Source organism: Accipiter gentilis, chromosome 25 (genome assembly GCF_929443795.1).
Source record: "Accipiter gentilis chromosome 25, bAccGen1.1, whole genome shotgun sequence".
NCBI lineage: Eukaryota > Metazoa > Chordata > Aves > Accipitriformes > Accipitridae > Astur > Astur gentilis.
In genome coordinates, this window is record NC_064904.1 from 3188661 (window position 1) to 3201737 (window position 13077).

The following is a 13077-nucleotide window of genomic DNA, read 5'->3' on the forward strand; positions in this document are numbered from 1 at the left end:
ATGTACAACATGCAACATGCACTCCTCTTGTCTGCAGCAGAGGGCACTGGCAATATTTACATGGTACTGAGCTCCTTGCAGGATTAAAGAAATGGGTTGTGGCCCACAATCTTTTGAAACAAGCAGGTAGAGGGAGAAAAGACACTTCTGTTAAACAATGCAAGGCTAAAACCTCACAGGGCAGAAAATAATCATCACCACACTTACGATGAACACATCACTTTAGTGGAAGCTAGCAACTTTTTCAGAGAAATTGCCTTCTGAAATGACCTAGTATGGATAACTACCCCCAACAGAAGTCTTCAAAGGCATCTGAGAATGCAGTATATGATCATCAGAGAGGCTGCTAAACACAAAATTGATGTAATCAGGTTTTGAAGTAATGAAGCAAGCCAGCACCCTTTCTGCATCAGGCTTCTTCGGGCGGGGGGGAGGGGGGGGAGTAAAATGTGAACATTTTGATGGTAGAAGGAGAAATGATAAATAGAAACATGGTCCAAAAGGAAAGAAAGAAAATCCTTCAGACTATTAACACTCCAATGCCTGATTCTATAAGAAAAGTGATCAAAAACCTGCCTGACTTGTAGGAGGTTCAGTTCTACAAAGAAGGTACAGAAGATTGGCATCTACCATTCTCAATTCACCATGTAACACCCAAGAAAAAATACTCACCTTCAATCCTTAATACTACCATTGAGGATGTTACCATGGGAGCCACCCTATATGGCACAAGGGAGTGTGTGGGGCAATGAAGGTAGGGAAGAAAAAATACAGGTAAGATGACTTGTGGCTTGGCAGCTAAAACACCAGAAGAAAGTTTAGTTGCCTGTAGGGTCCTGCTGATGCCTCCTTGCAGAATGTGATTTATATGAATTTTATTTATTATAAAAATCAGGTTCCAGTGAAAACCTATTCAGTTTCATTAACTGTAGACTATGTGGCAAAATCCAGTGAAGTGACAATATTTAGATTCAACACAAGATAAAAATATTTAGCTGTAATATAGAGCTAAAAAGATGAAATTGTACAAAAGATGAAGATTATTGCATTTTCACCTGTCTAAGTGTTTGAGTGGGAAGGGTGACAGATGTCTGTGAGTATTCACCATTTAAAAAGTGCTAACAGGGAAGGAGAATGAAACCAAGGGGTGTAAAGAATATATTTACATTCGGGGAGGGTGGGATTTGTGTTGCAGAGATCTACTAGAACTATCACGAAGACAAAATTATTTACCTTTTCTCATTATGGCATTTGAAAGCAGTCTCCCACATGGATTCAGTAACACCATAAGAGAAACTCCCATTGGCTTAGGAAGTGGTTATTCATAGTTGATATATCTATATGAAAGCATTCATCTAATCAAAGCATTTTGTCTCTCAAGGTAGAATCACAGGTGTTTCATGAAGGACTCAAGCCACCCCACAAGTAAATACTAGAGCTCAATAAATATTAGACACATTCTGCAGTATTAGCCTTGCTTTTAGCATGAATTGGGAAGAAAAGCTGAACCATCTCCCTCCACCCCTTACACAGATCATAAACAAAACTAATAATGCCGTTTGTTTTACAATCAATAGTAGAATAGCCACCTACAAAAGAGAAGTGGAAGCTTTCCCACCCTTTTGTCTCAGCACTCAACTAAGGTGGGCCCCAAAAACGTACAACAGGAAAAAAATTCTAATTTGGCAAGGAGGTAGGCTGAACGATCAACAGGGTATTCTCAGCCTCCTCCTTCTGGTACAGACTTGCCCTGTTGTGTTGAGAAAATTTCCTATAATGCTGGCCAAACATTTTTTTTAGGATAAAGTATCAGCGGAGCAGTGAGAAAAAAAATTGTAGTTGAACCTTTAAGCAGCACTCTTAGACTGAACGGGAAATAGGCAGTTTATGCCAGAGACATCGTACATCCCAGTGCAGCTTTACAGATCTCTGCACTGAGACATTAACGTGCACCTCAGCTCAGCACAAAACCTGTCTGATCTCTTGCCAGCAAACACTACCATTTATTGCTCTCACTACAAGAGCAGTCACATCAGCAGGGAATACGAACATCCTTAGTAGGATTTGCTGTTCATCATTGCCACATGCTCTTTCAAATGATTCGGTTAACTCTGTATAATCAAGCTAAGAGGCTACAGAGCCACTCCTGTGAGATCTCAGATTGACTGATGTACAGGAAGCTTCCCAAAACCTTGGAAGGAGGGTGGCAGTAACAGAGAAACATGTTCCCTTTTCTTACAGCTCTGCTGCTACTCCAGCAAAGAAGAAACCTTCTGCAACCAGGAGCAAGACCGATTCGCACATCAGACATGCCTTTCAGCTGCATAACCTGTTGCCATGTTTCCTAGCCTTTTCTAATCCTAGTGTTCTTGGAACATGGCAGCCATCTATAATTAGCTAAACAACATTTGCTTTTTAGCAACAATGAAGTTTTGTATTCTCTATAGACATTTTAATTATTGTTTATGGAAAACAGCAAAGAAGAGGACTGCATTTCCCAGCAGGAACTGAACAAAGGAAGTCAGGCTAAACCTGGACTGCTCTTTGCTTTTACCCTTATTATTTGGGTACACATGTGCAGAGTTTCTTTTGGTTGTTTCTTAGTGTTTTTTTTTAAATAGTCATTTTGGTGTTATCTTCTCTGTCTTAGACCATCAAGGGTTTCCAGACCATGGCTGCACAACTTTAGCCTAGTGTATTAGGTTCTGTTTCCTCCTGCAAACCCTCAAGTTAATATTGTGCTGAGCCATCCTTTACTACGGTTCTGCATTTTGAAATGCATCCATGAGCACAGTCAAATCAAAATTACTGTCTTCCTGCTCTAAGTGAAGTTTTAACTCTCAGTCAGGTACACTTGATACCAACAGAAAAGGCATTTTAAAAAAAGTCAACACTAACGAATTCTTTTAGGTTACTTTCATCTCCATTTTCCAGAGATATGTCTAGGTTTAGCCTGGGGTGTACAAAAGTAAAGGACAGGTTTAACGCACTAGTTGCAAAGTTACTTGGAGCCCCCTGACAAAATTGATGTTTGGGTTCTGCATCTGTTTCTAACCTTATCCGAAAATAATTCCTTAAGGGGAAAAATACTGGTTTATAGTTGTTTGTCTCAGCAACTATGAAAACCACATAGGAGTATCTTGGCACAGCGAAACCTTGGCAACACTGCTGCAACACACATTTTTCTCTGCTCAGTTGCTAGTAGGTGTTTTGTGTTTGGTTTTTTTTTTAATAAACACAAGTTCTAGAAACACCACCTTTATTTTTTCAGTGACACTTGAGCATAAATGGAAGGAACATATCTTAGTGGCAAGAGGAACTTGCTCGTGCTAATTTTTCATGCATTATCAGTACTGGCAGGATGATTGCTAAGGTTCCCGCCACACACAAAAAGCATTTAACCTCTACCTAAGTTATCTTTGTTAAAAAAATGGATAATCATTTGCTTTTTATTTCTCTGTTTCAGAAAGCCTTGATGTTAATTGGCACATAATATTTCTTCTCATCAAGTATCAAAGTATATGCCTAAAACCTTAAAATAGCTACCTGATGATTCTGCGACAAGCCTAGCAAGTCTTTTAAAATTAGGGGTTTTTACAACCTTTTTCCCCTTACCTCCCAGCATATGCTAGACTTGTATGAACGTGGTACTTACAAAGCACCAATTTAAAAAAAAAACCTAAAAAATCAACAAACAAAAAAACCACCCCAAAACATCTAAGTGAGGATAATAAGGTCTCCAAGCACTGTCCCTCTGGTCATGCTGCTGAAATTTTCAAAGAGCAATAATTATCGTGACTATTTTCATAATAGGCACACCCCTCCAGAAAATGGACTCTGGACAGAAACTTCAGGTAAGCCAATGAAAAATTATGAAGTAAAAAAAAAAAACCAACCTGCTGCTACCATGCAGAAAAACTGATTCAATAAGGAAAGACCAAACCACTACCACTCCAAATCAAATCCCAAACTAGAAATTTACTTTTGATACAGTGAAACAAGGAGGCGGCTGCAAAAGGAACCATCATCAGTAGCCTAAAGTAGTAAGAGTCTCCTGTAATTTTAAAGCAAAGGAGTACTGCTGTTTTGCAGGAATTTGAAAATCCTAAGAACTGTTCATCATGTCTAACCTCAAAGGTGGTGTGGCAGAGAAGGGACGGAATTGATTCTGATGCAATGTTTGTGTAGGTGGCAGTACGTACCTGGCTACTGGAAAACAGTAATTCCAGGGTAATTTGCATCTACTGGCATGATGGCCTGGAAAACATGACTAGCTCTGTGGAATTTCTCCCCTCCTTTTAAAGTTGAACCCTTAAGTTTAGGGAAAAAAAAAAAAAAAGCAGCACGTTTGAAGCTAGATTCAAAAGGATATTCAAATTAAAGAAGCCTAATTTAAACTTTAAAAGTACATCTGTACAGCAGTGTTTCCACACCTAGAAACAGACTTTCAGCTAAATCTCACAAGGCCTTACTACTCAGCAGTTTTGCATGACTGGACCTCAAATACAATTTAATTCCCTTCAACTAAATGCAGGAAAAAAACCCAGAAAGAAGCAAAATTTATATTGAGCGCTATAAAAACATTTTATATACAGCACAAGTCCTAATGCATATGGCTTTTGAGATATTTGTTAATGAGGACTGTTTGGCTATTCAGTGTCAGAAAAAAACTCTTCCAACCCAATTAAGCTAATGCCAAGCATATTTATCAGGAATCACAATGGAAAAACTGTCAGCTTTCTTACTGGAGAAAACCAAAATGCATTTACAGAAGCATTCTGCACAAATAAAGGGGTTTTAAGTGTTTTATTTGTCCATTTGCAATGATTAGTATTTATAATCAACAACATAAATCCACCCTTCAGTGAAAGACCTGACAGCTTGTTATTGCCAAACATATTACAGCCTACTGAAGGGTGAAGAATTACAGACATATAAAGATGACTAACATTATATCACCATTAAATCACTTACTCTGTTCATAACAGTTTAATCCTCTAACATTATAAATTAAGATTAGAAAAAAATCAGCACTTCCAGTGATAAAATACATTGTGTTTAGTGCACAGTATAACAGTACAGTTTATTCCACTATTGCATTAAAAGGTAAAAAAACTGGACAGCTCCTTTGAAATAATTGCATCATTGCTGATCTCTCTCTTACACAAACACTACTTGCAGCCACAGAAGCTACCAAGAAGTCTCCAAGTATCCTACCAGGAAAAACCATCACAGCTAAAATAAGTTGGGTTTTTTTGAGAACTACTTCTCCTATACTCATATTATTTGAATATGAGGACCTAAAATTAGATTCCTTCATATCTGGAGTTACCAATGACATCCCTTCTGAAATCAAGCAAGTAATGAACAGATTTGCACCTATACTTCAACCATCAAAGGAAACTGAAGTGGAAAAATGGCTTTCATTTTTCACCCAGTTATGTAAATAGTTACTTAATATTTGGAAGCCTTCTAAAAGAGTTTTAAAGTTTAGTGGTTTGGACCATTTTCAGGGTTACTAGCATGTATGAAACTTGCACATATGAATGACTCATAACCAATCAATAGCAGTATCAGTATAACAGCTAAACTTATTAGAGATCGAGTTACTAATTAGAGTAACTTATTAGAGATAAAATTTTGAGATCTCTCCTCCAAAAGCTAACTTGGAAGATAACCTTTATAAAAATTTTCCAGTAATGATTTGTATTAGATTAACTCTGTATTAGATGACAACTTCGAAGACTAAAGTTAACACTTACTAGAATCAGCCTTCAAAATAAAGTGGATCAGAATAATTATCTGTATAAATCAAAGAAGACTGCAAATCTGTTTCTCAAGATAAGATACTGCCTGCTACGGATAGTCTCATACAGCTATCAGTGCACTATCAAGTGTGTGGAACTACTTGCTTGTCAATTAAATAGGATGTGAATGTGAAAAGTAGACGGACACAGGAGGCATGTTTTGCTATGGCAATAGATATCATCTTCATTCAAATTGACCAACAGCAAACAAGAAAAATTCAGAAGCCAACTGAACTTGGAACGTGTGTGATGAAAATCCCATTCAGTACCTCATTATATTCTCAGTGATTTTTTTTTTTTTGGTAGCACAGTAACTTGGAAAAAAAACAATGAAGCAACAGCAAAACAGAATCCCTCTTTTCCCAAGGACCTGAAATTCCCTCTGAACTTTACTCCGTGATGCCTAGGAAAAGTTTAAAAACAGACACTATTGTGTCAATACCACTGCCTGGCATACTAAACAGTTCTGCCTGTGTCCACCTGCTGTCACTTAGCTTATGAATAGACTGCAAGCTCTTACAGGCAAAGACTATTTTTTTTATTTTCTTTTATACTAGGATGTCATAGTATCCGCATCTCCTCTGTGCTACAGTAATATAATAAGCTAAAGAACATTGTCATGCTTTAATTATTTTCTGCTCTAAGCTTTAGATCCATCAAAAGTGAGAGATGGTTCCCAAGTTTCTAGGAATAAAAGGCCATTTTTCCCACATGTGACCCGACATGAAAGTAAGCACTCTGCTTGCCAGCATCCATGATGCAAAGTTTTTATTATTCTTCACACCATGCAATGCAAAAAAAAAAAACAAAAAACAAAACAAAACAAAAAACAAAAAAAAACCAAAAAAACCCAAAAAAAACCAAAACAAAAACAAAACAAAAACAAACAAACAAACAAAAAAACAAACAAAAAGACCCACAGAGCTATCATTAACAAACTGCAAGTTACGGTATCTTTTCAACCATTTCAACCCTTTCATTGGAAAGGGGAGGTAGTTTAGAAGTAAGGCACGTCCTGCACCGTCTGACCAGCCATAAGGCACATTTCCATTCGACTGAAAATATGATCTATTTTAAGACTGGCAATGAAAGTTTGAAGAAGTAATCAGGAAGAAGTAATCAAATGCACTTGGAGTACTGTAATGTCTAGCCTCAGATTGTAGCAGAAACACAGACAAAACATCTTTTTTTTTACTATAGAAAAACTACGTACTTCATCCAGTGAAATTTGAGAATGACAGACCTACAAAAGTATGGGGCCACTGGCTCATAAGGCTTACTGGCATTTAATTCTTTCTTTCAGAGTGAAAGGAATGGACACAATCATGTAAGTATTAAAAATGCAGCTTGAGATGCCTCTGTCTTCTGTTAACTTCTACAGTTATCTTGAAAGTGAGCTGGGAAGTTAAGATGTTGTTTTATTAAAAGAGTTTTAAATTGATGATTCTGTTTTCATCATTACCTTGAACTAAAATTTACCCCCAAAGATCGAAGGGCAAAAATCACATCGCAACCAGGGGATAAAGTTACAGCTGTGTTCATACCTGCTCAAGTAAACCTTTAACAAATAATAAGGACAGAATTCAGATTCCTTGCCAACAGATCAGTCTCAGCATAGCATTAAGTTGTCCTCAAAGTTTGAACTGGCTCTTATTCAAAGTAATATGAGAACTGGGTTCTCCAAATGCAAAAGCCACCTCAGCTAGCTTCAATATGAAAGTTGTCAAACTGTGCAAACTCAAACGAGCGAGTTCCAATAGCAGCCCAGCCGTTACTTGGTTTCGAAATGGTGACATTCTCCCAGAGTGGATAACCATTTAACAGTCCTGAGGCAGAAGTGCCCTGTCAAAAAAAAAGAAGAAAAGTTAGCTTTGTATAATCCAGTGATTGTGTTGACACTGAGCTTACTCACATGGGCGAAGAGACAAGGCAGAAAGATGTCAAGTCAACTTTCAACTACATTTCACACATTTTCCATGCAGAGGTGCTTCTAAATGTTGCACAGAATCCTCCAGTGCCTATGAGCTCTGTGAAAAAGATCTAATGCCTTTACAGTGAACATACAAAAAGCTCATCTTCCCCTAACTCGCAGCTTTGCATACTCAGTGTAGAATTTGAAAGGTAAACTAGTTTTACTCTTTCACTTGTGTCAGGCTCCCTCAAACAGCTGCAGTGTCTTAAGGGGATATGATACACCTGGCACTGATTCTTCAGAAGCGAAAGTCAAAAGGAAAGACAAATGTATTTTAGTCATTAAGCCAAGAGGAAGAGGGGATAGCAGAACCTTCAAGTATCATGTTGCCATTAAAATTAAAAACACTCTCAGGAAAAGTTACAATTTATTTTGCCACTGTTCCACTGAACAGTAGTTAGGAAAAAAGTACTTCAGTTTACCTGTATTTCTTAACCTGAAAGACAATTACAGACACAGGTAAAAGCAAAGAATATCTTTCAAGGAGTCAGCGTGAGAATTCTTTAAAGAGGACTCTGCACTTCTGTCACTACATCAAAGCCATATTTTGTACAAAACACTTTAACAGCACACATGGAAGTTTGTAGCATCATCGTTTTGCATTACCACCACTGCTTTGTGTTTTAAACGATTTATGTTCATCTTCAGCACCCGATTCTGGTTAGCAAATATCTTGGCCCATTTTACAGATGGCAATCACTGTCTTAAGTGTGTGTGTGTACAAAAGCCAAAATTAAACTACACCCATTCCAGTGAATGCCTCAGGTATAAGTGTCCCTTTGTCTCCCAATGTGAATGCACAAAAGACAAAAAAAACTAATACAGACATTTTAGGATGAGGATAAGACAGTGCATAATTCCAAAAGAGAGTTTGCTTCAGTAGAAGATCTCCCCAGCTAGGATTCAAGCTTCCCCACATTTCATGCCACGCTGCAGGCACAAAGGTTACATTAGGCAAAGGGATCAGGCATTCAGCAGAGGCATGTAAAGCCTTTTAGTTACTTGCACCAATGTCACACCCAGCTAAGTGCATAGGTATGTTTAAAGTAGAGCTTGGGACTAATTTCATCACCAAGTGACTGTGGCCAAAAGGCGGGGGGGGGGGGGGGGGGGGGGGGGGGGGTGGACAGGCTTCTCATTAACTGTGGCCCATGTTTACATCAACACTATGCCCATGCTTTTTCAGTACAGGAAAGGATGGCAGCTCATCTGAGTTCCCCAGTCCTAAACTAGCTCCACGTACAAGTCCTTAGCATGGAAAGCGAATTGGTGGGAGCCAGATTTGTAAAACAGGCTGGTTTAGTAGTTTACTGACAATCTTCAGAACACGAAGTCAAGTCATGATCTTTTCATTAGATTAATCAAAATATTTGCCTCTCTAGCCTGCCTATCTCCATCTTTCAACTCATCTTTCCAGTTATTTTCTATACTCTCTCCAGTTTTCCAAGATATCTTTAAAAATACAGGCAGAGAACTTGGTATGGTATTTTAATATTGGTTTAAAATAACAGAGATATTATTTGTTGTTTAGACAGGGCAAACTAATGCAAGTAGACAGTCAATAGTATAGCACAGTTTTGTCTAAACCATTTAGGATTGCAAGTGTCCTTACCTGAATGTTGAGAGTAAGTGTATGCCACGCATTATCCCGGACACCAGACAGTCCTTTCATTAATATTTCTTCTCCAGCTGCAAAACGTGCTTAAGGTTAGCAAAGTGTTACTTCACCATTTTGCTGAGACTGATAAATACCAAGCCAGCAAAAGGAAAATAATACCTATTTTTCACGTGTTCAAGACTGACATCTTACCAATTTCAATTGCAGCATGGAAGGCTTAACAGGCAAACATAGACTCTACATTATCAATGCATTCTCCTGTTTCGCCAGGACTGTTTTTCCACTGAAATCTCCAATGCTCTTGGGAATTTGGCCTGAGATAAGGATTCCCTCTATTGACAGTATGGGTTCCTGAAGTTTGACAGTAGCTATTGCTCTGCTTGTTCTATAGATCTCCTTGTTTATGTATTGGAACTTCTTTAAATCAGAGGGTTTGAGTTGTAACATCATCATGTTGCTTAGTTCTAGACAAAATTTAAGCTAAGCAAAAATTGGGTGTGAATGACACCTGGATGGAAGACCTGAAAAAAAATTGAGTGCTACAAGTAGAATCTTCAATTATTCAGTAAACAGTTCTAGCTGCAAGTTAATTTAACACTCAGGCTCCCTTCTAGATAAATATAAAGATCACTGAAAATAGCAGTACAGAAAAAAATTATCATATTGTGTAACGAGCATCTCAGTCTGAAAAATGAGGTGGTTAATCAAAATCCTCTCATTTCATCTAGGAAAAATTATTTCTGACAGCTTGAGAAACTAATTGGGTAATGTTGTTATGTCTTATTAAAAATAAATACTGGAGTCAATCCTAAACATGAGTATATTTTTACATACAGCTTAAACTTAAGTTGTTATGAAGTTAGACATTGCAAAGTTTCCCTAGGGAGCACCAGTACGTTAAGAGAAGCTGATGTAAAGCCTTCTTTATGCTACCTATCCATGGTAAAAAAGGAAAGAAAAAAATACAACAGAAAAAAACCAACCAAACAAACAAACAAAAAAACAACAAAATGAGGAGAAATGAGAAACTACAGCTACCAAATAGAAGACAAGACTATTTCTAAGGTCCAGTATAGTGTGAAACAGGTCATTATAGGCTATCTTCATATCAGATATACTGCAGATCTAGAAATTGCATTTGACTCAACAGAAACTATTGAAGATTTGAATTTATACTCATGAAGTGAAAGGAAATGCATTTAAACAACAAAACTTGCCACTATTTCAAAGCAAATTAAAAAAAACTTCTAGCTATTGATGAAGTATTATGACATACACTCTTTCTTGTGCCTGTCAAATGCTCTATAGATGAACACATATGAATGTCAGCATCACAAATAGAATATGCTCTCACTCCACTAAGCTAGACTACCAGTAGAATGCATACTTTGTGGAAACAGTAGGCCATTCATCATCACTTAAGCCAGATGTAAGTAAGTTGATTTGCACTGCTCTACAAGAGAGGCCACTGCATTTCAAGCAGGATTTTCTTTTTAGGTGTAGTATAAGAATACAGATCAAACTTTTCTGTAATTAATGTTGTACCAAAGTATTTATGAAAAGCAAAATAATTTACATTTGTTAGTGTAAAGTAGGTTTTGTCAGCAGAAAAAAAAAAAAAAAAAAAATCCAGAAATCTGAGACTGAGAAGTGGACCAGCCAGTAGCCTTCAGATGCTCTCTTCACATACAAAATGTGGCAAGCATTAAAGGACAATAGGTTAAATTCATAGTGATAACAACTGAATTACAAAATCTGAATGTTAGTCATTTTTATCAAGACTATCAAAATTACATGTCCATATCTCAGCATCCACTTTAGCAAAAAGCTGCTTACCTAAATCACCAGTGACTCTGTAGGTGCCATCTGCAAAAACCCAGAAGAAAACTCCTTTGGTACGTCGAACATATATCCCACCATTGTCGACTCTTCCTGCAACAAACACGCCCCCATCACGTTGTTTTTCTATGTAGATGTCACAAGTGACTGTCATGTTTACCCTATAAGGGAAGTTGAGTGTTTTAACAAGCAAGGAATTAGGGGTTTTTTGAGCAGACAGTAGGTAGAAGAGTATTCCCTATGTAGTACAACAACCTTTTTGAGGAAAGATTTAGCAATCGTAATTGTGATCTACAGGTGTGAGATGCACAGGACTTGTCTAGAGTGGTTGTTTCCCACCTGCGAGTCCATAGATTTTCTTACTAAGAGCAACTCTCAGAAACCAACAACAAAATGAAGTGTATTGTCAGCAACTTTCAATTAATTATTTAAAAAAACCCTAACAAAGAGAAGTTTTGCATCTCCACAGAAAAACTGTCAGATCTGCAAAATGAAAATTTGCTTTTAGGTAACTAAATCAAACCCAAGACTCAAGGCCATAGCACCACATCTGCCAAAATTTGATCTCCATTTCTCTAGGATTTTTAATACAGACCAAGTCTCAAGTAATACAGACCTCTTGCTCAAAAGCCAACCAAACATTTTTAAACAAAATGTTCAAATGCGTTGAAATTATTTGATCTTCCTGAGGTGATACTTCAGCTCAACAGTAAAGTACCGTGTTATACATATAATGACAGCTGTAAAGCAGAATAAAGCAAAGGAATGCCAGAACAATCAAATGGCACCTAGAAAATTTACACAACTTCCCCCACCCTGAAGCTGCACTACAAGCCTCTTAACAATAAAAATTAAAAGCATTCCTTACCTCTATTAATTTACATTCAAATTAAAAATCTACATCCCATGTCTAAAAGGACTTGCAATATGGATACAGCTACAAGGTCACATATTTAGGAAGTTTCTTATTATCTATAATTATTTACAGAATGTGAAAAGACTCTCTATGACATCAGCTCAGCTGATAACTAAATAAGAAAAAAATATTTATTTTTGCAACTCTTCTGCCCACCTCTTACATAATAGTAAGAACGACCTGAGATTTCATTCTAATGTAATGCTATTAGAAGTATCAGATTCTTGGATACATACTCATTACACAAACAAAAAATTCTTTCTTGCCACCCTACATATTAAACAGACCCCCACATCTTGCTTAAGCCATTATAAAGAGATTGGAAGCAATGTAGAATCAGTTAAATAGTAGTATTTTCAGGATACAGTTAGGTTCAATAAAACCATCAGAGCAAAACACTAACAAATTCAGGAGTAGAAACAAAAAGCTTTCACAAGCACAAGATTAAAATCCAAACTAAAACCAACTAAATAATCCTGAAATGTAATCACAATAAATTGCCATCCATGACTGCAGTCAATTATCATTCCACAGAAAAATTCAGTGCAAGATTGGTTCAGTATTTCAATAGCATGCCCTAATCATTGAAAACAACTACACAGGACAAGATAAGCCTTAAGGTGAGGATAAAGCAAACAAGTCAGAGGGCCTGAAATTGATGACTATCATTGCAAAAAGTTACAGATCAGTAAAACCCGAATAATCAGCTGAATATTCAGGAAGCAAGCTTGGTTCTAAAAACAAGATGAAAATTCAGAAAGAAACGGTACCAAAATGAAATAATAAGTGTTTAGGAATCTCAGTACAGTAATTTACAGTAGCTGTTATAGGGACTACTGAATATGATCAGTGAATGCAGATGAATAGTCAACACGGAAAAGTTGATTATAGGGGGAATATGAGACTTTGCTTAACAGAGGGCTGC

At 37.1% G+C, this 13077-nt stretch overlaps 1 protein-coding gene across 3 annotated transcripts in view; it reads right to left on the bottom strand.

Annotated features, from left to right (window-relative positions):
• Positions 1-4791: 4791 nt before the first annotated feature.
• Positions 4792-13077, bottom strand: part of GALC (galactosylceramidase) — a 43232-nt gene continuing 34946 nt past the window's right edge. For 2 of the 3 annotated variants that reach the window (XM_049828546.1, XM_049828547.1), the window contains exons 15-17: positions 11234-11397; positions 9392-9468; positions 4792-7649 (exon numbers count right to left, since the gene is read on the bottom strand). In XM_049828546.1, the coding sequence (XP_049684503.1) occupies positions 7506-7649; positions 9392-9468; positions 11234-11397 (385 nt within the window). In that variant the 3' untranslated portion in view covers positions 4792-7505. The remainder of the gene's footprint in view (positions 7650-9391; positions 9469-11233; positions 11398-13077) is intronic. The other variant, XR_007509583.1, reaches the window with a different exon arrangement.